At 43.1% G+C, this 23,389-nt stretch overlaps 2 protein-coding genes across 4 annotated transcripts; one reads left to right on the forward strand and one right to left on the reverse strand.

The window, feature by feature from the left end:
• Window positions 1-1,152: 1,152 nt before the first annotated feature.
• Window positions 1,153-15,376, reverse strand: LOC103873557 (aldehyde dehydrogenase family 2 member B4, mitochondrial). Of its 3 annotated transcripts, none has more exons than XM_009151963.3 (12): window positions 15,097-15,372; window positions 14,739-14,876; window positions 14,468-14,610; window positions 14,232-14,385; window positions 13,920-14,149; window positions 13,741-13,830; window positions 13,491-13,664; window positions 13,263-13,400; window positions 13,027-13,164; window positions 12,884-12,945; window positions 12,731-12,800; window positions 1,153-1,487 (listed from the first exon to the last, which is right to left on the reverse strand). In XM_009151963.3, the coding sequence occupies exons 1-12, from the start codon at window positions 15,170-15,172 to the stop codon at window positions 1,284-1,286; spliced, it is 1,617 nt and encodes a 538-aa protein (XP_009150211.1). In that variant the 5' UTR covers window positions 15,173-15,372; the 3' UTR covers window positions 1,153-1,283. The 3 variants fall into 3 exon arrangements, with proteins under 3 accessions (XP_009150211.1, XP_033129944.1, XP_033129943.1); XM_033274053.1 differs by lacking the exon at window positions 1,153-1,487 and adding an exon at window positions 1,576-1,888 and having other exon boundaries at window positions 12,620-12,800; window positions 15,097-15,376; XM_033274052.1 differs by lacking the exon at window positions 1,153-1,487 and having other exon boundaries at window positions 12,307-12,800; window positions 15,097-15,375.
• On the forward strand, window positions 3,418-5,732 carry LOC117126253 (meiosis-specific protein ASY2-like). Its single transcript, XM_033274045.1, has 2 exons — window positions 3,418-4,398; window positions 4,479-5,732. Exons 1-2 carry the CDS (start codon window positions 3,466-3,468, stop codon window positions 5,586-5,588), a joined length of 2,043 nt encoding a protein of 680 aa, XP_033129936.1. The 5' UTR covers window positions 3,418-3,465; the 3' UTR covers window positions 5,589-5,732.
• Window positions 15,377-23,389: the final 8,013 nt, after the last annotated feature.

The following is a 23,389-nucleotide window of genomic DNA, read 5'->3' on the forward strand; positions in this document are numbered from 1 at the left end:
TCTCCAACCCTAAAATTCATAATAAAATAAAGTATAACCCTCAACAATGGTTTAGAAAATTATAAAAACTAGGTATCAAGTCGTCCATGAGAAATTTTGTAATTTGTAGTGACTTGTGGGCCCATGTCGGTAAGGAAATAGACTCGGCCCGTCTTCTCGCATCAGTGTCATTTGACACCAAGGTATTAGTGTCAATCGACACTCCTTCATATCTTCAGCAGCTTCCTTTCGCGAGACAGAAAAACCACTCTTCTGTAAAATGAACATTACTTTAGATCTAGCCGTCAGATGGACCTCAAACCAGTGGCACTGGAAAGCTAATTCAAGGATTTATCTTGTGTTGCTTTCCATCAACAGCTAAACTTCTGAAGCGTATGTGCAGTTATGCACCTCAATTAGCTTCAGAATCTCCAAAGTTTTCGAAAACGCTCATGGACCTGAAATACTCTTAAAAATATTTCAAACACATATAATAAAATCAATAAAGACTTATGGGCTGTTAACACGATAGAGAGAAGCTGAAGGCCGTGTGCTTCGAATCGGACTCGTCACAACTGATCAAAGTCGTTAACTCAGGGAATTGCGTACCGGAGCTCTATGGAGTAGTTGCAGACATCTTATCTTTTGCTTCTATTTTCGAGTTTATTTATTTCGTCTAGATTTCTCGAGAGAGAAATGGCCAGGCTGATATGTTGGCAAAGTATGCTTTGATTCAAGTTGAAACAATTGTGGTTGATAGAGCAATTATAGCTCCCAACTAACAGCTTTTATGATTAATGAAATATGTGTTAAAAAGGAAAAAAAAAGAAAAACTCAATGAAGACTTATTCCATGGCCTAAATGTGGTAAAATTGATGGTATTTCATTCATTTTTCTGAAAGATACTATATTTTTAAAGATAACCTATAGAGAAATATATGCGGATAAAATCCAAAAATATTCAAAAATTTAGATGATTAGCGATAGCAAGTCTTCTTCTAGATATTTAACTATTATGAATTGTACTAATTAAGAAAAAAAAAACCTAACATTTCTTTTGATAGAACATTTATCTTTTAAATTCGATAGTCTTCCCCAATTCAATTTCGACTGATAACTTCTTCCGTTTTTCGAAAAGCTGCCCGGCCAGTGTACAATGTGTGATAAGAGAGATAAACAACAGCGAGAACTGAGAACTTGATTACACATTTATTACGGTGTCACAATCCGTCGACTATTATTTAAACATTTAGTCTTGTTAATTTTATTTTGAACATTTATGCAAGAAACAAACTACAGCTCCATCATATCCAAGCAGGATTATTAAGAGCAGTGACAACTGCCTTGATCTGCAAGTAGTTGTTGAGACTGTAAATACCTTTCTCTCTACCATTACCGCTCATCTTGTAACCACCAAAGGGAATGGCTGCGTCAAAGACGTCGAAACAGTTAACCCAAACGGTGCCAGCTTTCAAAGCCCTCGAGACCCTATTTGCTGTGTCCAGACTCTTTGTTGTTTAAGGCGAGTTTGGTCTCGGTGAAGTAAACAATACTAAAAATGGGTCGAACAGAGGCGTTTATTAGATTTCGAGATGATGTTACAAAGGTGGAGAAAGTAAAAGCAGGCCGGAGCTCGTGAGAGCTTAAACCGGAAAAGTACAAATAGCAGAGAGATGATTGTACGGATGATAAACCCTAATCTCGCCGCTAAGTTTGTGTAGCTCAGTGTTCATCCCCTTTCTCCTTTGCTTTCCTCTCCTTTTATACTCTGTTCGATTACCTTAACCTAATCTCTTTTTACTGATTGGGCTTTGTCGGCCCTTCGGGCCTGATTATGAGGCGCTCGTTCCGAGCCGTTTAGTCGATCAGCCTCGCTTCGCTTGCTCTCCGCTTCGACTAACGGCGCTTCCTGGTTAAGTTGAAGCCTCGAGAATCGGCTTCTGCGCCGACGTCGACTCGGTTTGCTGGATTGGGCCTTTTGTTCGATGGGCTTTGTGGATGGGTTAAATCCATCCCCAACAGTAAGTCCCCCCCCAGTTTATTGATGGTCGAGCAATCGATCCTCGATGAATTTGGTGTCTGTGGTTCGGAGAACAAAAGGTTCAACCCGAGCAAGCGACTGACCGTTGAGGAGTCGACCCGTTCAATCGATACTTCTCGATCGAGAGAGTGGATTGACGCGTCCGTTTTTCACGCGTTGCGATCGTGAGATAAATGCTTACGGGTCGAGAAGACGGACCGGCGCATCTGTCGACCACGCGCCTAATTGGGTTTAGGCCCAATTAGGCCTTATTAGGCGTAATGATGGCGCCTTGATCTCCGCGCTTATCTTTTCTTATAAATAGCTCCCCCCCTCTCCACTTCTTTTCATTTCTCTCCGCAGCGCTAAAGGTACTTTCTCTCTCTACGCTCCTTCTCTCTCTTTATCTTTGTTTTTAGATCTGCGATTATCCGAGATGTCGTCACCCCGTCGTTTGACGCGAGAACAAAAGGGAAAGGGGGCGGTATCTTCTCGGGATTCTGGCGATACCCATCACGAAGCGATGATGGATTCGGAAAATATGAACTTATCGCAGCGTCTCTTGGTCTCGGAAGCGAGGGAACAGTTCCGAGGCGATGACGACGGTCAGGAAGCGGTCGACACCTCGATTGTTCCGATCAGCTATTATCCCGGGAACATCTTCGCCGAGGAGAGTCCAATGGAGGTTTGGAGAATTCGACCTTCGGTCGTCGACGGACAAGATTGGTCCAACGTCGAGAGGACGAAGTCCACCGTGGAGTCGGTGGAAGCTATCCTCCGAGATCTCAACGCACACGGGGTCTCGTTCATCATTCCAAAGCGGGACCAGAGGCCTTGGTCGCCTCCGAAGGGATATCAGTGCATCTACGAGTCGTATTTCAGGAACGACACGAAATTATGGTTCCCGATTCCTCGAATCGTCACGGCTTACGCGTTCCGCAGAGGAGTCGCTTTGAGCCAGTTGATGAACGGTTCTCTCCGGTTGATGGTCGTTTTATCGGTGATCGCGGCTGAAGCGGGGACATCGATGAGTGTGAGGTCGTTTGAGGAATTGACTTCAGTTTCGATTTCCGACGATGGGCTCGTCTCGACGAGAATGCGCCCAAACTATAACGTGGTCACGGGTTATCCGACCAAAACTTCAGACTGGCAGCGCTCGTACTTCTACGTGAAGTCGAACAGGTCGGCGTTCGAAGAGCCGCCGAAGTCTGGTTACCGCGTTCTCTGGAATGCAGAGATGGGTACTGCACGCTATCTTATGTGACGATTGTGGTGTGTGCTCGTCTAACGCTTATATTTTCTTTTTGTAGTTGGTCATCCGAATCTCGCTACGTACCCCGAGAATTGGAAGGAGAGTGCTCGGATTGTCGCGTTGCAGAAGCAAGATCACTGGGAGGATTTTACTCGGGAGAGAATTCAAAGATCTGTAGAACGGATTGCGAGTCGTAAGTTCTCGCTCCTCCTTTATGTTTCCTATCAAGCGAACAAAGTCTTATTGGGATTTTTCTTTGTTTTTCGCAGAGCGTTGGGTTTCGGACTTGCTTCCTCTCATCAACCGATCGACCCTGAAACGGTTGTCTCTTTTTACCCGAGCCGAGCAAAAGGAAATCAATCAAGCCCGAACAATGAAGCAATTGCCCGATCTGAGCCTTATTACGGCGGGGAAGATAGGTGCCAAAAAGGGTACTGACGGCTCTGCGGGAGTCGAGATTACGGACGTCGTCCCCGTTATCGCCGAGCAGGCGCCCGCTGGCGGTTCTTCTCAGGGAAAGGCCTCGAAGAAGAAGAGAGGCAAGGAGACTCGGAAAGAGTCTGACGAGATAGGTCAAACCGATCCGGATAATCCCTCGAAGAAGAGTAGTAAGAAGAGGAAAGCCGCGGAACCACCTGTGGAAGACGTTCCCAGAAAAAAGAAAACGAAGAAGCAAGACTTCTCCGCGCCCCGACCATCCTCGGTTTGCGAAGAGGAACTCCGAGCCTTGGTCCCTGACGCTACTCCCGAGGTTGGGACCTCGGATGATGACGAGAATGAGACCATCGCTTTGCGTCGGAGAAGACGAGAAGGCTCTCAGCAGAATCGCGGAGCCTTAGTGGGTGATCAAGGCCTCTCTGAGACTCCGAGGGAATTGCCAGCCTCTGAAAGACCGCGAGTCCCTCTGAGGGGCGATTCTTCGGCTCATATCACGGAAGGTTCCGAAACCCGTGTGTCCGGCCGTCCCAAGGAGACCCCGGAGGATGGGTTTAAGTTCGAGTTCAGCCGAGAACTCCCGCTGGCCTGTTACCCGGAGGATTGCGCTCGCTTGCTGCGACTAGTCAAAGGCGGTCCTGACTTGCTTCCTTCAGTGGGGGACCTCATCTTTAAAGATGAGTATGAACATGCTTCTTGCTCGTCGGTAAAGGTACGCGGTTGCTTGTTTCCTTCTTTCCTGAGCCTAAAATTATTTTGGCTAAGTCTCTCCTTTTTTTTTTTTTAAATCAGAGTCACGGCGACTGGAATGTTTTGATCGGGAAGTATGACTCGGCCCTTAGGCGGGCCAGAGAGCAGATCCGCGAGAGCGAAGAAGCCAAGAAGAAAGTGGAGGAGGCTCTTCGGGTGTCTTCGCAAGAAAAGACTGAGGCCGTTGCTCGGGAGAGGTCTCTCAGGAAAGCGTTTGTCGAGACGCGAACATCTGACGCAGCTGAATTGCAGATGTGTAAGGAAGCGATGAACAACCTCGAGGTTGTGGTAGATAAGCAGCGGAAGGAAAAGGTCGACCTAGAAAGGAGGATAGCCGCGGAATCGCTTAGGCATTCCGAGGAGATGACCAGGCTTCGGAAATCTCGTAGGTACGAGGTTACGCACGAGAGGATTCGCGTGTTGATCGCCATGATTGCTAAGGCTGAGAAACGCTTCCATAGGATTTCTCTTCGTGAGGATCAACGGGACAAGTATGACGATGCTAGGTGCCTCTACAGCCAAGCCTTCGGAACGAGGAAATGTCTCGAGCAGATTAAGGCCTCAGGCGTCGAGATCCCGCAGGAAACCATCGATCTCTTCGCTGAGCAAGAGAGGCACTATGAAGAGGAAGCAGAACGCTTGGAAGTAAAGGAAATTCCGGCAGAAGACCTTCGCCTCTCCCCGTTAGTGTTGGAATCCCGGTTTCTGATCGAAGAGATTTGGCGTCAGCTCGACCCGTTTGGATCGAACATTGGTTTAATTGATTCAGAGGCTGCCATTGCTCTTCGTACTCCCCTCGCCGACCGAAATCCCCAATCGGCAGACCCGACGGAGAAACCTGCTCAAACGGCCGTATCGTCCAATCAGAATATCGACCAAGGCGTCGATCCAACGGGGCGAACATCAGAGGGACCGGTTGTCCAGAAAGACGGGGCTGTGCCTACCATCGTGCTGACTGATTCCTCTGCAAAGGCGTCGAAGAACGCCAGCTCGTCGGCTTCCTCGTCAGAAGACCCGGGGAAGGGAGGCGACCTTCCAACCGAGACGCCAGCCGCGAATGTTACCGAGGCAATCCCAACGAAGTTTGGCCGCGTATCGGGTCCCGGAGAGGGTGACGGCAGTGGCGACAAGGATCTTCCTGTGGTCGATTGATAATCCATGTTGTTTGTTGTAACTTCTTTTACTCTTTTTTTTTTGTTGCCTTGATTCCTCGGAATCTATGAATTCGGCATTCTGTAGAAACTTTGAAATTCCTATTAAGTGTTTATTTGGCTTCGAATCGTAATTCGTTTCTCATTAAGTTGTTCCTGACAACCTTGTCCGTAATTGAATATCAAAGATATATAACAAGAAAAAACAAGGCAAGGAGTTTTAACGAGTTTCCGAGGAAAAGGTATCTGGATGCTCCGCGGTAACCGAGAGAGATTTGGTCGGCCAACTCATTATTCTCTGATTTGCGATAAGATCCAGAAATTTCGCTCGTGAGTCGGTCAATGCCTCAAGCATCGGTGACGCGGGACTCTGTTTTTCCCGTCGTTTGATATCTGATCAGGATATCTTCGACCAAGTGGGATGAGTGCTCGTGCGCCGCTTTCGAGTTAAGGGGCTAGCATCATTTGATGGGTCTTTTACTCGGGAGAGTGAGACGAAATGTGTTTTTGTTAGGTTGGGGCTGGACCCCGTAGAGGGGATGCCTACGTACCTCCGGGGAGGATCAAGCCTTTCGTAGTTCATTTTGGTCCAAGTAAAAGTGACTTGGTAGTCATTTACTTGGACGAGTAGAAGTGACCGTAGGGTGCATCTACTCGGGTTTTTTTTTTTTTTTTTTTTTTTTTTTTTTTTTTTTTTTTTTTTTGGGAGTAAAACGGTGATGTAAATCATTTTACTCGTTCCGACAGGTTACTCGTTTTACGAATAGAAGCGACGAAGATGCATGGAGTTCCAAGCTCGTGGAACTGCTTCTCCGTGGGAAGTCTCGAGTCGGTATACTCCTGGTTTGACGACTCGAGTGATCTTATATGGTCCTTCCCAATTTGCGCCGAGTTTTCCAGCGTTGGGTTCCTTGGTGTTCTCAAAGACTTTTCTCATAACCAGATCGCCGAGCTCGAGGGGACGCGAGCGGACCTTTTTGTTATAGTAGCTCTCGATTTGGTTTTGGTAGTTTTGGATTCGGAGTAAGGCTTGGTCGCGCTTTTCCTCTAGCCCGTCGAGGGCATCTAGCAGCATTTCTTGATTAAGTTCGACATGCTGAGGCATCTTGGACCGGCGGAGACTTGTTACATTGACCTCGGCTGGAGCCATTGCTTCCATCCCGTAAGCGAGCGAGAAAGGGGTAGATTTTGTCGCTCCTCGGGGGGTTGTCCGGTGCGACCAGAGCACGCCGTCGAGTTCATCAGCCCAATGTCCCTTTTTGAGATCAAGGCGCTTCTTGATTCCGTCGATGATGATCTTATTCGAGGATTCTGCTTGTCCGTTTCCTTGAGGGTACCTCGGCGTTGAAGGGCTTAGTCGGATGTTCCACTTATTGCAGAAATCTTTAAAGTTTCCGGACATAAACTGTGATCCGTTGTCCGTCACGATCTCGTATGGCAGGCCGTGGCGACAGATAATGTTCTTCCAAACAAAGCCGCGAACCTCCTTCTCTGTAACCTGCGCGAAGGCTTCTGCTTCAATCCATTTGGTGAAATAGTCGGTCAATACCAGCACGAAACGACGTTGGCGAGAATTCGGCATTGGTCCGATGATATCCATCCCCCATCGCATGAATGGGTAAGGTGCTGCGGAAGTTCGCAGTAGCTCGGTTGGACTGTGGATACTCGGAGCGTGTCGTTGGCATTTGTCGCATCGTCGGGCATATGCTTCGCAGTCGGTATTCATAGTTGGCCAGAAAAATCCCAAGTTCCGAATCTTCAGGGCTAGTGACCGACCTCCGGAATGGTTTCCACCTGCTCCTTCGTGAGTCTCCGCCATTACTAGCTGCGTTTGCTCGGCAAAAATGCATTTCAGGAGGACCTTGTTAGCCGTTACTCGGTGGAGTTCTCCTTCCATGACGACATAGTGCGCGCTGCGCCTCTTTAATCGTCTTGCGGCCCATTTATCCGTTGGAAGTGTGCCCGCGGTGAGATATTGGATGAATTCAGTCCTCCAGTCGGGTAGTAGCTGATCTTGGTCTATCATCTCGGAGTCGTCGTTGGTCTCTGATAAGGGCGTTGTTTCGGGTTCTGTGGTGACGAAGTTAGCCGACTCCGTCGAGATGTCGATGCTTGGCTTCTCGATTCGGTGGATTGGAATAGTTCTTTTGACTTGATCGCGTAGCTTGCTTCCGAGTGCTGCGAGCGCATCCGCACAGACGTTTTCTCCACGAGGCACCTTGGTGAGCTCGAAGAATTCGAATTCTTTAGCCAATGCTTGTACGACTCGGAGATAAGCATCCATTCTGTCGTTGCGCGCATCGTAATCACCGCTGAACTGACTGGCGACAAGCTGTGAGTCGCAGTATGCACTGAGTCGCTTTGCCTTGACTGCTTTGGCGAGGCGAAGGCCCGCGATGAGTGACTCGTATTCTGCTTCGTTGTTTGATGCTGGGAAACCGAAGCTGAACGACTGTCGAATGAGCTCTCCCGATGGGGATTGAAGCTGAACTCCTGCTCCAGAGCCTTTGTTCGTCGAGGAACCGTCGACATGCAGGATCCATGTTGAATCCGAGGTTTCCAAATCTTGAGCGAGTTCCGGAGATAACTCCACGAGAAAATCGGCGAGGACTTGAGCCTTAGCAGCGGTTCTGCACTTATAGGTGATGTCGAGCTCTCCGAGTTCGATCGCCCATTTGGTAAGACGGCCGGCTCTGTTCGTGTTTTGCAGGACGGTTCTGAGCGGCTGGTCGGTGAGAACTTCTACCGAATGTGATTGGAAATATGGGCGGAGTTTCCTCGCTGATTCGACGACGGCCAGGGCCATCTTTTCGAGTGTTGGGTACCGGGTTTCTGGTCCAGTCATCCTCCTGCTCATGTAGAAAACAGGTCGTTGTTCTCCTCGGTCCTCCTTGATTAGCACGCTGCTGACTGCGGCGGACGAGACCGCAATGTAGAGGGATAAAACGTCGCCTACATCTGGTTTCGCCAGGATAGGGGGGGTCGTCAGGTAACATTTGAGCTGACCAAAAGCCTCCTCACATTTATCATCCCAGACGAATTTTTTGTTTCCTCGGAGGAGATCATAAAAAGGGAGACATTTATCGGTTGACCGGGAAATGAAACGATTTAGTGCTGCAATTCGGCCTGTCAGTCGCTGGACTTCTCGGCAGTTTCTTGGACTGGGTAGATCGAGCACGGCCGATATTTGCTTAGGGTTCGCTTCGATCCCTCGCTGCGTCACTATGTAGCCTAGGAATTCTCCGGATGATACGCCGAAGGTGCATTTGGCCGGGTTTAGCTTCATCTTGTACGCGTTTAGGATGTCGAAACACTCCCGTAAATGTACCAGGTGGTCGTCTGCTCGGATTGATTTGACAAGCATGTCATCAATGTAGACTTCCATCGTTGTACCGAGCTGTTTGGCGAACATGCGATTGACAAGCCGTTGGTAGGTCGCACCGGCATTCTTCAACCCGAAGGGCATTACTTTGTAGCAGTACGTTCCTCGGTCGGTTATGAACGACGTCTTCTCTCGGTCATCAGGATGCATCATGATCTGGTTGTATCCCGAGAAAGCGTCCATGAACGTGAGCATTTCATTGCCGGCGGTTGATTCGACAAGCCTGTCGATGTTCGGAAGCGGATAGCTGTCTTTCGGGCAAGCTTTGTTGAGGTCAGTAAAATCGACGCACATGCGCCACTTGCCGTTCTTCTTCTTGACAACGACTGGGTTAGCAAGCCACTCCGGGTAACGAACTTCTGCTATCGAGCCCGCGCTTAACAATCGCTCGACTTCCTCGACAACTGCTTTGGATCTTTCGGGACCCAGCTTTCGTCTCTTCTGTCGAATGGGCTTGATATTTGGGTCTACGTTTAGCTCGTGAGTCGTGATGGACGGGTCGATTCCCTTCATGTCGGTCATCGACCAAGCAAAGGTAGACAAGTTTTGCTTTAAGAAATCTGTGATAGTGCGCTGCATCTCGTCCGACAAGTAAGCGCCTACTCGTAGCACTTTACTTGGGTCCGATTCGTCGACTGGGACTTCGAGCACCTCTTCCTTTTGTGGGCAGATCTTGCTTACAGGAGGGGAGATCGAGTTGACTAGTGATTGAGATCGCTGCAATTTGACCGTGGCGATTAGGAGATCTCGCGCAGCCCGTTGGTCTCCTCTTACTGTCTTAACCGTACCGTCCGTTCCCGGGAATTTAACGCACTGATGATACGTTGATGCGATTGCTCGCATGGAGTATAACCATGGGGTGCCTAGTATCACGTGGTAAGGAGCCTTGGTGCTGACTACCGAAAACTTGACCATCCGAGCTACTCCCTCAGCTTGTACCGAGAGACGGATAGTTCCCATGATCACTTCAGAGGAGCCGTTGAAGCCGGTGAGAGTTCTGGAAGATGGTTTCACGTCTTTTAAGTCGATTCCCATTTTTTCGAGAGTTTCGCGAAAGATGATATCGACCGAGCTTCCGGTATCGATCAGTACTTTGGTGACGTCATATTTGTCAATAGCCAAAACGACAAGAAGAGGGTCGTTGTGAGGAAAGTTTACTCCGAGAAGGTCTTCGGTCGAGAAAGAGATTGGAGGATCAGCTGGGGACTTCTGTGGCCAGCGCTGCGAGGTGTCCACCATTCGTCGGTGATCTTTGACCGCTCGTACAGAATCCCCGCATGGTGGAGATCCTCCCATAATCACGTTGATCCGCGGCCTGGTATTCGACCGCTTCCTGATGAGAAGAGCTCGGAGGTCTTCGCTTTCCTTCGGCGGCCCGGCTTTTTTATGGTCTAACTTTGTACGCAGATCACCGACTCGCGCATTAAGTTGATCTCGTAGGTCGACGATATGGTTATCGTCGGTAGTTGCCAGCGAAGATCCTGGGCTCAGCGAACGCTTACTTCTTTTGGCGGTGAGCTCGACTCGGAGATCGGAAGATCCGGGAGTCTTGTCGTTCGTCGCCGTGGTCTTTCGTTTGAGAAGTACGCGCAAGTCTAACGGGTCGAGGGTTTCCTCGAGATCACTCTCTTCGTCTGATGAGGACTCCGGTTGGGCGCGAATAACTTCAATCCTTTGTCTGGCTGCCGGCGGATCTTCGTCGGCCGAGGCGTCACCATCGTCGCTTGGGTGTGGGATTTGCTCGGCATTCCTTGGCCTTTGGTCATCTTGGCGCGGTTTAGCCGGATTTTTTCGCTGATTTTTCCTGTCCTTGTTTCTGCTCCAACTGTTCTCGCTTCTAGGCTTCGGAGGAGGAATCTTGATTTCACCGCTTTCAAGTGAGGAGAGGAATTGCGCGAAAAGTGTTTTGCATTCTGAAGTGTCGTGGCCTTTTACACCGTGGAGTTTGCACGATTTAGTAAGCCCTGGTGGGGTCCGAGAAGATCCCGCTGCCAAATCGACCTGGGCGACCGTGGCTGGGGCGGTTGCTCGGGGGGATTCGTTTGGAGGATCCGTTTCCCGATGAAAGGTGTTCCACTTCTTCCCGTTTTCGTCAACAACGTAGAGGAGGCCGTTCTTTCGGTTATTTTTATCGCTTGGGGCGTGCTGACGGGGTTCGACGTGAGCCGTGACGGCGTTCTTAGGAGCTGATTGCTTCGCCGGGTTGTGCTTGCTCAAGATGGCTTTAGTGTCTTCTTCCATGCGTATGAAGTTATGGGAACGAGCAACGGCATCTTGCAGCGTCGTGGCGGTGCATCGATAAAGATCTTCTCGGAACTTACATTCCACAAGGAGATTATTCCTCAAGGCATCAACAGCAATGTGGTCCGGGATGTTGATCCTTGACACGACGGATTTAAAGCGCTCCATGTAATCACGAAGATTCTGGTCCTTCGTTTGCTTGAGGTTCCAGAGGGTCGAAGCCGTTGCTTCGCGCTTGGTGAACATGATGTAAGTCTTGAGGAAGGCCGAGGAGAGCTCTTTGAAGCTTCTAATTGAATTCTCTTCGAGTCCCGAGAACCAGGTTAAGGCTTGCTCGTTGAGTGTTTCAATGAAGAGTTGGCAGTATCCCGCGTCTCTTTCGTCGGGGGCAAGTCTGGCCCTTGCTACCGCAATATTGAAGGCTGTCAAATGCTCGACGGGATCTCCTCCTGGTTTGTACTCTGGAAGGCGCAACTTGTCCATCTTTCGGAGTTTAACCTCCGTCAGTTCCTCGGTGAAAGGAGTACGCGATGTTGATGCGATGACACTGTCAATCTCGGGTACTGCGCTCGTTGCTTGGTGGATCCTTGAACTCATTTGTTGGAAATTTAGTTTAAGCTCGGCGAGTTCTCGGACGGTCGATGGATCTGACGTTGTAGGAAAAACATCGGCGGCTAGGGTTTCCGCGAGTTGGAGAGTAGGATCGACTGGGTTCGTCGATCGTCCTTCCGCCGGAGTAGGGGGGTTTGTATTGAAAAGGTGACGACGAAGCGGTTGAGAGTTACCGGTGGAGGCGCTAAGAGCAGCTACGATAGCGGCGAGTTGATCGTTCGTCGTCTTCTGAACTTCTTCTTGATGAGCAAGTCGGGCTATGACTGAACTCATGAACTCCGACGAGAGGAGGGGAGGAGGCGTGAGTGCCGGCTCCTCTCCGGAGGTATCAGGGTTCGTACCTCCGGTGGTCATATCGGTCTAGAAACGCTAGGTCTGTTCGGCCCCACGGTGGGCGCCAATTGTTTAAGGCGAGTTTGGTCTCGGTGAAGTAAACAATACTAAAAATGGGTCGAACAGAGGCGTTTATTAGATTTCGAGATGATGTTACAAAGGTGGAGAAAGTAAAAGCAGGCCGGAGCTCGTGAGAGCTTAAACCGGAAAAGTACAAATAGCAGAGAGATGATTGTACGGATGATAAACCCTAATCTCGCCGCTAAGTTTGTGTAGCTCAGTGTTCATCCCCTTTCTCCTTTGCTTTCCTCTCCTTTTATACTCTGTTCGATTACCTTAACCTAATCTCTTTTTACTGATTGGGCTTTGTCGGCCCTTCGGGCCTGATTATGAGGCGCTCGTTCCGAGCCGTTTAGTCGATCAGCCTCGCTTCGCTTGCTCTCCGCTTCGACTAACGGCGCTTCCTGGTTAAGTTGAAGCCTCGAGAATCGGCTTCTGCGCCGACGTCGACTCGGTTTGCTGGATTGGGCCTTTTGTTCGATGGGCTTTGTGGATGGGTTAAATCCATCCCCAACATTTGTGAATACCCCTGCGGCTAGCCCGTACCTCGTCTCGTTAGCCCTCCTTATCACCTCATCCACATCCCTGAATCCAACACCAACAAACCCCCCATTTAGTAACCGGTGTTGAACCAAATCTACTATGTTGTTGGTGTCGGCTCTACGTACCTGAACTTCAAGATTGATTGGACTGGACCGAAAATCTCATCTTGAGCAATAAGCATATCGTCCTGTTTTTGATATCACCGGTTAATAACATAGTGACTTGGAATGAAACAACATTGAAAAGCTTCTTTTTTTTTGTCTGTTACCTTAACGTTAGAAAAGACTGTAGGTTGGATGAAGTAACCTTTGTTCCCAATCTGATCACCACCACATTCAAGAGTAGCATTGCTTTCAACACCTGACCTTATGTACCTCATCACTTTCTCGAATTGCTTCGAATCAATCTACACAAAACCAATCAACAAAAAAAAAAGACAAAAAAAAAAGACAAAAAAAAAGATATAATAAAAAAACTCCTTATAATGCAAAGAATATGTGTAACCTGAGGACCCTGTTCAATGCCTTTCTTGAAAGGATCACCAACCACACGTTTCAATGCGCGTGCCTTTGCTTTCTCAACAAACTCATCATACACTTTCTCATGAACATACGTCCGAGACCCCGCGCAGCAACATTGCCCCTATAAAAGAAAAACATTACCTCAAGAAAGAACTAGCTAAAGAAAGCGAGTAAGCAAAGGTGTACATATTTTCTACTATAATGACCAAACCTGGTTGAAGAAGAGAGCAAAGTGTGCCAGCTCTACAGCTTTATTGATATTTGCATCTTCGAATACGATGAAGGGTGATTTTCCTCCAAGTTCTAGTGTCACTGGCTTGAGATTGCTGTTAGCAGCTAGTCCAAGTATAACTTTGCCTGTATCAGTGGATCCTGTGAAAGCAAGCTGGAGGAAAAGGAACAATGTAACCGAAGCTTAGTCTCTTAAAGAAGTTAAGAGAAAGTAAAATGAATGTATCTACCTTGTCTACATCCATGTGACTCGCGAGGGAAGCACCTGCGGTTGGACCGAATCCAGAAACTATATTCAGAACACCTGGAGGAAGACCCGCCTGTCATATCAATTTTGTTATTCTTAAAATGGATCTTTTATTTAATATCAACAATGGAACGTAGAAGGTGAAATGAACATTTTAATTACTTCAAGGAAAAGCTTGCCGGCGTAGAAAGCAGTGAGAGGAGTTTGTTCAGCGGTTTTAAGGACAATGGTGTTACCACAAGCAAGAGCAGGACCAACTTTCCAAGCAAACATCAAAAGAGGAAAGTTCCATGGAATGATCTGTCCAGCAACGCCTATTGGTTCATGCAGTGTCTGAACATGATAGTTTCCATCAGCTGGAACGGTAAGCCCATGAATCTTATCCGCCCATCCTACACATCAAAGAAAAACCAAAGAACGTTCATTCACAAGAACAGAACAGCATAGTATTCCAGAGATTTTGATGTGGTGTACCAGCATAGTAGCGAAACAATCTGGCGAGCATTGGAATCTCTGCTGTTTTGGCTTGTTGATAAGTCTTCCCATTGTCCCATGTCTCTAGAGCCGCGAGCTCTTCGCTGTGTTTCTCAACCAAATCTGCGAATCTCAGCATTATCCTTGACCTCTCCTTAAAACCAAACCAATAACAGACCCATATCACATTAAATCTCATTAACTTTCAAGACTCTGGAAGAGTATATAATACAAACATAAGCAGTCATCCTAGGCCAAGGTCCTTTATCAAAAGCCTTCCTTGCAGCTTTCACCGCCCGATCAATATCTTCAGCATCTCCTTCAGCTACATCCGCAATGACCTCCCCTGTGCGTGGATCAAGAGTTTGGAACGTCTTACCTAACCCCAAAAACTAACGATCAGTGCTCATGGAAACAGAATCTCAAGACTCAAACTTTGCCTTTTTTTTTTAATTATTCCTCTGTTTCTGAACAGAGCATTAACGAAAAATGAAAACCTTTACTAACCAGAAGTAGCGTCTACGAAATTCCCATCGATTAGGAGCTGTGTGCAAGACACTTGAACCGAAGGGCTTATGATTTTTTCAGCTGCAGAAGAGGTTCCAAATCTCCTTACGACCCTACTTCCATTATAACAGTTTCTCCCTGTATATAATAGTAATGTTTTAATACATCATAACTATAGATCCGGACATCAAATAACTAAACGTTCCGTTCTTTCTGGTTAATCATAACGTCATATGACGATATACTTCATGATTAAGTGAAACAGAGCAACAAAGTTCAAAACATGAAGATGGTTTCGGAGATTCACTTCACTGAATTAGAGACATGGAACAGGGGTTGTTCGGTTTGTGTGGGTTACCTTGTGAACGAAAGGGAAAGGGAGAGGAAGTTGAAAAGGATCGAGATAGTAGAGAAGATACTCTACGAGCTGCCATGGATGTAAACTGCTTCCCTAACTTCAAAGTTGTTATCCTTTTTTTTCTTGGGATTTTCTTCCTCTTCGGTCTTTCTCTTATGAGGTTTATAATACTTTGATTTGAAGGAGGAATCTTACGGTCAAGATCTCCCGCACTCTCTCTAACACATGTCGCTTAAGTTTCACCCTCCTAATGTGTGTTGTTGCCGTACATTGATTGGCATTGACAAATGAACATGTTGGATGTTATCCGTTTTCCAATAAAATTTGTAAATTAAAAAAAAAAAAAAAAAAAAAAGTTTATCGTAGTTTAGTGGCTTATGTGTTCAAAAAAAAAAAAAAAAAATAGTCAAAAAAGATAATAAGATATTGTAAATTAAGAAAATATAATATTTTTCTTAATCCTTACAGAATAACGACAAAGGAAATATGAGTTGTCTGTTTTTGTTTTATTATAAAACACTCAAGGTCAGTTTTGAGTTTTTTTATATCAGTATAAGTCACTTTATACTCCTAGCACACTTTTTTCTAACAAAGTCCATTGTCAATCTAGCATCAACGATTTTATTGCATCTTCTACACAATTTAATTTATTTTCTTTCTCAATCTTCACATATTCTTTATGTTTACCTCTTTATTTTTTCAGATTTTATCATCTTTCATCTCAAACATAACATATTCTCCGGTCAAATCTTCGATGGCGGAGGTGTAATGATAACACAGAAGACATCAACGGTGACACAGACGACGACGAAGGGTACAACACCATTCACAACGGCGACGGTAACGGTGACATAGATGACCGTGACACCACGGTGACGTAGATGACAGTAGAAATGTAAACGAAGATATATGAAAAGGAGACGTTGGCAACATCGACGTAGATGACAGCATAGATACAATCAACGTCATGTGCTTCCCTCGCCTCCACGCGTGATACTTTAGTCTCTTCGCTGGTGTTTTCTCCGGTGTCTCCTCCGCCGTTCTCCACCGTCTCCACCACCGTTATCAGTTCTCAACCACTGTTCTCCGACGTCTTGTGTATTTTTGCCACCGTTCTATGGCATCTCCGCCACTATTTTCCGTTCTAATTTACATCCCCATGTTCTTCTTTAAATTCCCACATGTAATCTAAGGGACGAGATAGAGGTGGGGAGGAGGTTAAACAATAACAATGATTCTCGTGTACCATGATTCACATCTATAATGATTCTCGTGTACAATGATTCTCGTGTATAATGAATCATTTTCGTGTACAATGATTCTCGTGTACAGTGATTCACATCTATAAACAATGACAATGATTCCCGTGTACAATGAAAATGAAACAAAAATACATTAGCTATAAACAATGACAATGATTCTCCTGTACATGTGGATATCAAACTTTTGTGTACATGTGGACATCATTTGTACACATGTACGCCATGCACAATGAACATAATAAAAAATGCAAAAGCTATATATAGTCTCTGAGTTTTATAGTTCATACAAGAAGATTGTACACATTCTTGTGGTCATCTAATGGTCATCCTAATTGTATGTTCCAGAAACATTATGTACACACCCTAATTGTATGTTACAGAAACATTATGTACACATTCTTGTGGTCATCTAATGTACCAGTGTATACGAACAAATGTACATACACAAAACACAAATCAATAAAAGTTTGTTTACGTAAAACATTAGTATCTCATAGTTTGTGTACTTAAGAACAAGAAAAACAAAATTACATATGTACAATTTACAAAAAAACATCCAAAATGTACTAAACGTTACATAACAAAAGCACATACGTACAATTAATATAATGTTCATGTGAATACATATAATTAAGTGTGATGGTAAAGGGGCTTGGCTGTAATGTTCAAAAAGGGCTTGGCTGTAGAATTCTTAGTCTTAGGTTTGATTAACGTTCACGTCATCCAAAATTGCCCATCCAAGTGTACACTTATCTATCGTACATGCACAAAATGGTTATTATGTACAAGTCTACCAGCCCAAACATAGCGTCCGTACGCGTGTACATCATGGGTGTAACGTACATGTGTACACTTATTTCTTTGTACACACGCCACGACTACACTATTTACAATAATTTTCGGACACAACCTTCGTTTCCTCCACCTGGACATCTCCGTTTCAGACTCCACCACCGCTACATACATATCACTCCCAATTAGTCTATCCTAATACTCATACTTTTCATCCTTATGGGATAGGTGAAATCGATGCTATAACCATCTTCAAACTCCCCGCACGGCAATCCCATCACTTCTCCGAACCCCACCAACGGGAACCGTAATGGTTTCCTACCAAAAGCCAGCCACATCTCATATGTTTTTCTTACAAACGACTTGCCTAGTCATCATGCTATGAACAAATCTCCCCATCAACAACCTCTGTGCTGGCAACTTGAAGAGCCCTCCAAAGCAAGAACCTATCAACTTTGCCATCTCCAATGTATTGTTAAGCGCGTTTCTCACCCTCGAAAGATAATCGGTTGTACTAACCCTCTTGTTAGGGAACCGGTCAGTTGCAAAAAGCCGCTCCGGCATCAATTCTTTTACATCCTCCGCCTCCACCGTTTCTGCAAAACACAAGCAAAAAAGTAAATTCACATCGGTTCTTACTCCTGCAAAAATCAACCATCAGTAATACAACAACAAACTCACCTTCAGCAATCTCCTTTCCACGCCGGCTCCATCTCATAGCCTTCGCAACTCGTCTCCGAATTTTGTTTTCACCGTAAATCGCCTTCACCGCTTTTTCTCTGCTTCGTCAACTTTTGGATTTCTCTCTCCGGTAGCCCTTGTTTTACATCCTATACCTCCACCGTCCTGCAAAAAAAAAACCTTAATCAGAAAAAGGCAAAAGGTACAACAACATCAAAGAAAAAAACAACCGCCACATAACAAATCGTCATCTTTTTCCTTTCCACGCCGGCTGCGTCTCCTCGACATCGTCGCCGTCGTCACTCATCGCTCGTCAAACAATCTCCCTGGGAATTTTAATCTTCAGATGTCGCCGTCGTCGCCCCTCTCTCCTTCGCCGTCTCTCAAACTTCTCTATCGGATCTCAGTAAAAGTTACGGGCAGTGAATAAATTTTGATACACGTCCGGTAAATTAAAAAAGAAAAATAGGTTTAGTCTTCATCGGGTCCTCCCGATATTTTTAAAATTCAAAGTGTAACTAGAGAAATAAAGTCTCAACCAACAATATGCGACCAATTACCATTTTCCAGGAGAAATTGATGACTTTTCACACAAAAACTACCTTGGTAGTATTAACTGCCTTATCTTGTTAAAAAAAAAACTCAAAACTGCCATGTAGTGTAAATTACTCTTTTTGTTTTCCAACAATTGTCCGATTATTATATCTACTAATATTGATACCTTGAAGATTCTCTTCCGTTTTAGTTCCAACTAGAAAAGAAAACCTTTTTTTTGTCAACCAAAGAAAACTAATTAATTGAGAATATAGTTGGAAATTATAAAATTTTATCTACAAAAAAATTCATAATTAAAAGAAATATACAAATGCAAAATTACATGTTATGGTGTGATGCCGTTTCCTAAGCATGGTAGCTGTGCCATCCCTTCTATATGTTTTTCATCTTTGCTTGTATATGTAGGTTACTTTTGTGATGTTGTAGTCAGTTGGATGTTTTCAAAAAAAGAAAGAAAACCTCATGTGAATTTTTTTCTAATTTGTAACAGAAAAACTCATGTGATTATTGTTTGATTTCTAGTACAATACAATTAGGACTAAGCAAAATATTTGTAAATTTTGATTTGAATAGTTATCTATTTCAATTTGAATCAACATTACATAATTATTATGATTTTTGTAATTTTATAATATAAATTTATTAAAAGAAATATATATATATATTATATACATATTGTAATTTATGTAAGTTTACAATATTTTATTTATTAAATAGATTATTTTAGTTATTAAAGCTTTTAAAGTAAATATTTTTTGTAATAAATATTATTCTTTTATATATTTTTTGGATTTTATTTATCATTAATATTAAAGTATTGTATTTTTACGGATCAAATTGGATATCTAGTTAAAAGTATAATTTTTGGATATTTGGACATCGAATATCCAAATAATTATGAAGTAGCTCTGAACATATAATTAATTATTCTGTCAAAATGGATTGAACCACCAATACCTTCAAAAACTCAGATATTCAATTCGGCCCACCTCTAAATACAATACAAACACGTAAGTAATGAGGTTTACTTGTTCACATTTGACTCTAGTGCAAAGTTCTACTGATCAAAATTTGATAATCAAGAAATGAAAGCTCAGAAAATCTCATCGTCGTTATATCAAAATACAACACAAAATAAGTGTAATGTATGCATATTTTCTAATAAATTATTATGTTTATTTTTTCATCATATCAATGATTTCTCAAAAAAAAGGAATCTGAATTGACCAAAAAAGTCGAACCAAAAAATATGAACATAACCGACCCTAAAATATGGATACAAATTGATCCAACATTGAATGAGTTTTGTTGTACAATACCGCAAAATATATTTGAACCAAACCCAACTAATATCTGAAAATCTCTGAAATTTTCAAAAAGTCAAAATATTCACACTTAATCTAAACTCAATCATGAGTCATAAACAAGCATTTGAGTCACCCAAGTTCGAATTAAAACCGAATCCAAATTTAAAACATTTCAACCGGGGTAGTGTTAAAGCGGTCTTCAAAAAGATATGTGAGTTCACATGTTTTCAAACCTCCTTTCTATACTTTGATTGATGTTTTGTTTAAGGACAAACATGTTCAACGGGGTTTGCAATGTGTTACTATAAACAAACCAAACCGAAGGAAGCTCAAACCAAACTTTAAGAATACCAGAATGGGATTAAATTACATGCCTTATGTTGGAGAGGGATTACATCCATTGACAAGCTCAACTAAGGAGAGGCGGTCAAAGGGAGATTGACCGACTTTGAGAGAAAAAGAAACAAGTCAACTTTAAATAATGAATACTTAACTCAAAGAGACATAACTCGAAAATCAAATACTCCAAGGTCGACACAAGAACTAGCTTGTTCATAGCTTTAATGTTTTTACCTATTTCATAGCTTTTAACGAGTTCATCGTCTTTTTTGTTGTAATCAAACATTCGATCTCTCAATAAATATCTTTCAAATAACTCAACATCTAATTCATGATTTCATCTTAAACACACGGAATTCAGATTAAACAATTAATGCCATCTGTTGGGAGTTAGAAAGCAACTCCAAGAAAGATCAAAGATGACCGGAGAATATCACACTACAACATCTTTACCACCACTAGAGAAATATTTTTAAAAATATCTTATTCATTATGTGGCAAAACCCTCTTATACTTTTGTCCTTTATATATATATATATATAATTATTTAAATAAAAAGCAATATTTTTTTATGTTTTCGAATTATATTTTTTCAGATTCAAACTTTTTTATAATTTGTTTTTTGAATTTCTTTTCCTGAATTTGTTTCTGATTTTTTTTCGAATTTGTTTTTCAAAATTTCTTTTTGAAAATCAAAAATTATGTTTGAAACTATTTTTTAAAAAAATTATATTTTTTTAGTATTTATTTATATATTTATTAGAATCCTAAATTTCAGATTCCAAAAATTATATTTCATCCTTCAACTCTAAACCCTAAGTCTAGATTAGTTAACTGTAGGGTATAAATTTATTTTACCCTTCATTAATAGTGAGAGTAAAAATGGTTAGTGTAAACATGAAAAACGGTACTATGAATGTGATATTTGTGGTAATTTTCTTGACAATTTCCCCATTATTTTTTTCTTGGCTTTCCCAATATTCAATGAACCACTTTTTCTCTATTCCTTAGTTTTATTTTAACTTTTTACAAAAGTTCTAAAATCTAAAAAGCAGAATATCATAAATTATGCTAATATTAAGGTGATTTTGATCATATGTATTCCTATAATATACAATTTATGTTTTTTTATTTATAAAAAAAATGCTAAAATAGAACTAACAATCAATCAAATGGATTGTCAATGAAATAAGAATTCAAGCTGACAGCAACATTGTTATTCAAAATTGATCAAATGATTTTGCAAGAATTTTTTGTGTGTTTATATTTATTTTTGTACACTAATTAAAGTATTAATAATATGTATGTTGATTATATATTAAAAATACAGTAACATTAGTTATATTTATGGGGCAAAATTTTCTAGATGCGGTTTAGGCACTAAATTGGTCCGGACCGGCGCTAGTGATATGTGGAGGATAAGGATTTATGGGCCTATTTAAGCTTAACTCGAATTAACGTAACCAGTTTTCTGATTCTTTTGGCGGGATGGATTTAGTGTGAAATCCAGTACCAACATGGAGTTGATTTTATTGCACTTTGTCAACGTATATATACTCGAACTTAATGCATGTCTGATCTATTGTCTGCTCTCATAGGTTCGACGGGATTTAGTTTTCTATATGCATTCACGATCTAATTTCTTACGAATTATCTGATATCTATCGCTTTTCTTTTATAGCTTATGCCGCTTTTATTTATTTTATTATTAAGTTTATCCTAAAATCAAACTTTGTGTCTTTTAACTTACTTCGAACCGAGAATTGAAATTGTTTATGGTCCTTGTAAGTTCGATCCTATATTACTATTGTGTACTTTACTATATATGTGTTTTTCATATCCTATAAGGAAGTCTCCATTAGCCAACTCTGAGAACTAAAGAGTGGTCTCCAACACCTCAACAGAAACATGATTCCGACAGTCCTGAAATCTGGTGTATCCTCTCCTCTCGATCTTCACTGTGGGTTCAGTGGCTCCATAGATATCTCATCAGGAAAGGGTCCTTCTGGAATGTCAAGGAATCCAGTTCATTAGGCTCGTGGATGTGGAAGAAGCTTCTAAAGCTTAGACCACTTGCTCTGCAGTTTACTCAGATGGAAGTTCACAATGGCTTGCTAACATCATTCTGGTTTGATCAGTGGTCTCACCTCGGGGTTCTGATAAATCTAACGGGTGAAAGGGGCTGCATAGACCTTGGCATCTCGATAAATACTACGCCCTACCGTCTCCGTAGGCATAGAACTTCCGTCTTTATAGAACGAGAGATTCTACGCCTACGAGCCCTTGCTCCTGATCTGAGTGATGATATTTGTCTTTGGAAGCGGGAGAATAATGAGTTTCGGCCAGGTTTCTTGACCACTCAAACGTGGAACTTAACCCGCGTGCAGGCGCCACATGTTCCATGGTTAAGGGCATTTGGTTTAAAGAGGCAACTCCCAAGTACTCCTTTTTGGCTTGGTTAGCTGCTCACAATAGATTATCAACAGGAGATAGATTGCTCAGGCGGAATCCTCAGGCAATATCAACATGTTGGCTCTGCAATTCAGCTAAAGAGTCGATGTACCATCTATTCTTTGAGTGCCCTTTCTCTGGAGAAGTTTGGCGTGGTACGGTTCGAGGTCTGATCAGTACTATTCTACCGGTTTGATGGTCTATTTTGATTCAGAGATTGGTATCTGGTCTTCAAGACAGAACTGCGACCTTTTTCTCTTTCGATATTTCTTTCAAGCTGTGGTCTATGCTCTATGGCATGAAAGAAACACTCGCCGATTGGGAAAGGCCCCTCAGTCTCATACTAGACTCATCATATTTTTGGATAAACTGATTTGAAATAGAATCTCTTCCTTGAGAAGGAAAGTGGGTTGTAAACATGAGAAGGCCATGGAGATGTGGTTTGGAAGCAGATGATGTTTTCAATTTTTCTTCTCTTCTTTCCATATAGGCTTTTCCTTTCAACTTATAAATAGCATTAGGTTGTACAAAGGTTTTTGAAGTGAATAAATTTAAAATTCTTTCCAAAAAAAAAAAGAAATCAAGGAAACTGTGAAGTAAACCGATGCAAAAAGCAGACCGACGATTCCTTGACCACCTTGACCGTGAAGAGGAGCTCACTCATGCAACAACAAGTCGCATGGCCAAATGCGACCATAACAGCCAGCACATGAAAACACGTGACACCAATGCCCTCCACAATCTGGTTACGCCGCGACATATAACTAAATTAATATTCAAAGACACAAAAGCTTATAAAACTGTTTCTTCGTTTTATTTCTTTCTTCTCTAAATCTTGTAGAGATCATCTTACATTGGATACCTTTATATAGGAACTTCTTAACTTATCCTATTACATGTTTATCT

The sequence above is a fragment of the Brassica rapa genome, chromosome A06 (assembly GCF_000309985.2).
Source record: "Brassica rapa cultivar Chiifu-401-42 chromosome A06, CAAS_Brap_v3.01, whole genome shotgun sequence".
NCBI classification, from domain to species: domain Eukaryota; kingdom Viridiplantae; phylum Streptophyta; class Magnoliopsida; order Brassicales; family Brassicaceae; genus Brassica; species Brassica rapa.

Bases quoted from the DNA above. Each gene is read 5' to 3' on its own strand.
- LOC117126253 (XM_033274045.1), top strand. From the start codon at position 3,466: ATGTTTCCTATCAAGCGAACAAAGTCTTATTGGGATTTTTCTTTGTTT. The intron at 4,399-4,478 runs GTACGCGGTTGC...TTTTTAAATCAG, and splicing joins CTTCTTGCTCGTCGGTAAAG to AGTCACGGCGACTGGAATGT.
- LOC103873557 (XM_033274053.1), bottom strand. From the start codon at position 15,172: ATGGCAGCTCGTAGAGTATCTTCTCTACTATCTCGATCCTTTTCAACT. The intron at 13,665-13,740 runs GTAGATACATTC...CTTTTCCTCCAG, and splicing joins GTCACATGGATGTAGACAAG to CTTGCTTTCACAGGATCCAC. The intron at 13,401-13,490 runs GTTTGGTCATTA...TTTCTTTTATAG, and splicing joins TTGCTCTCTTCTTCAACCAG to GGGCAATGTTGCTGCGCGGG.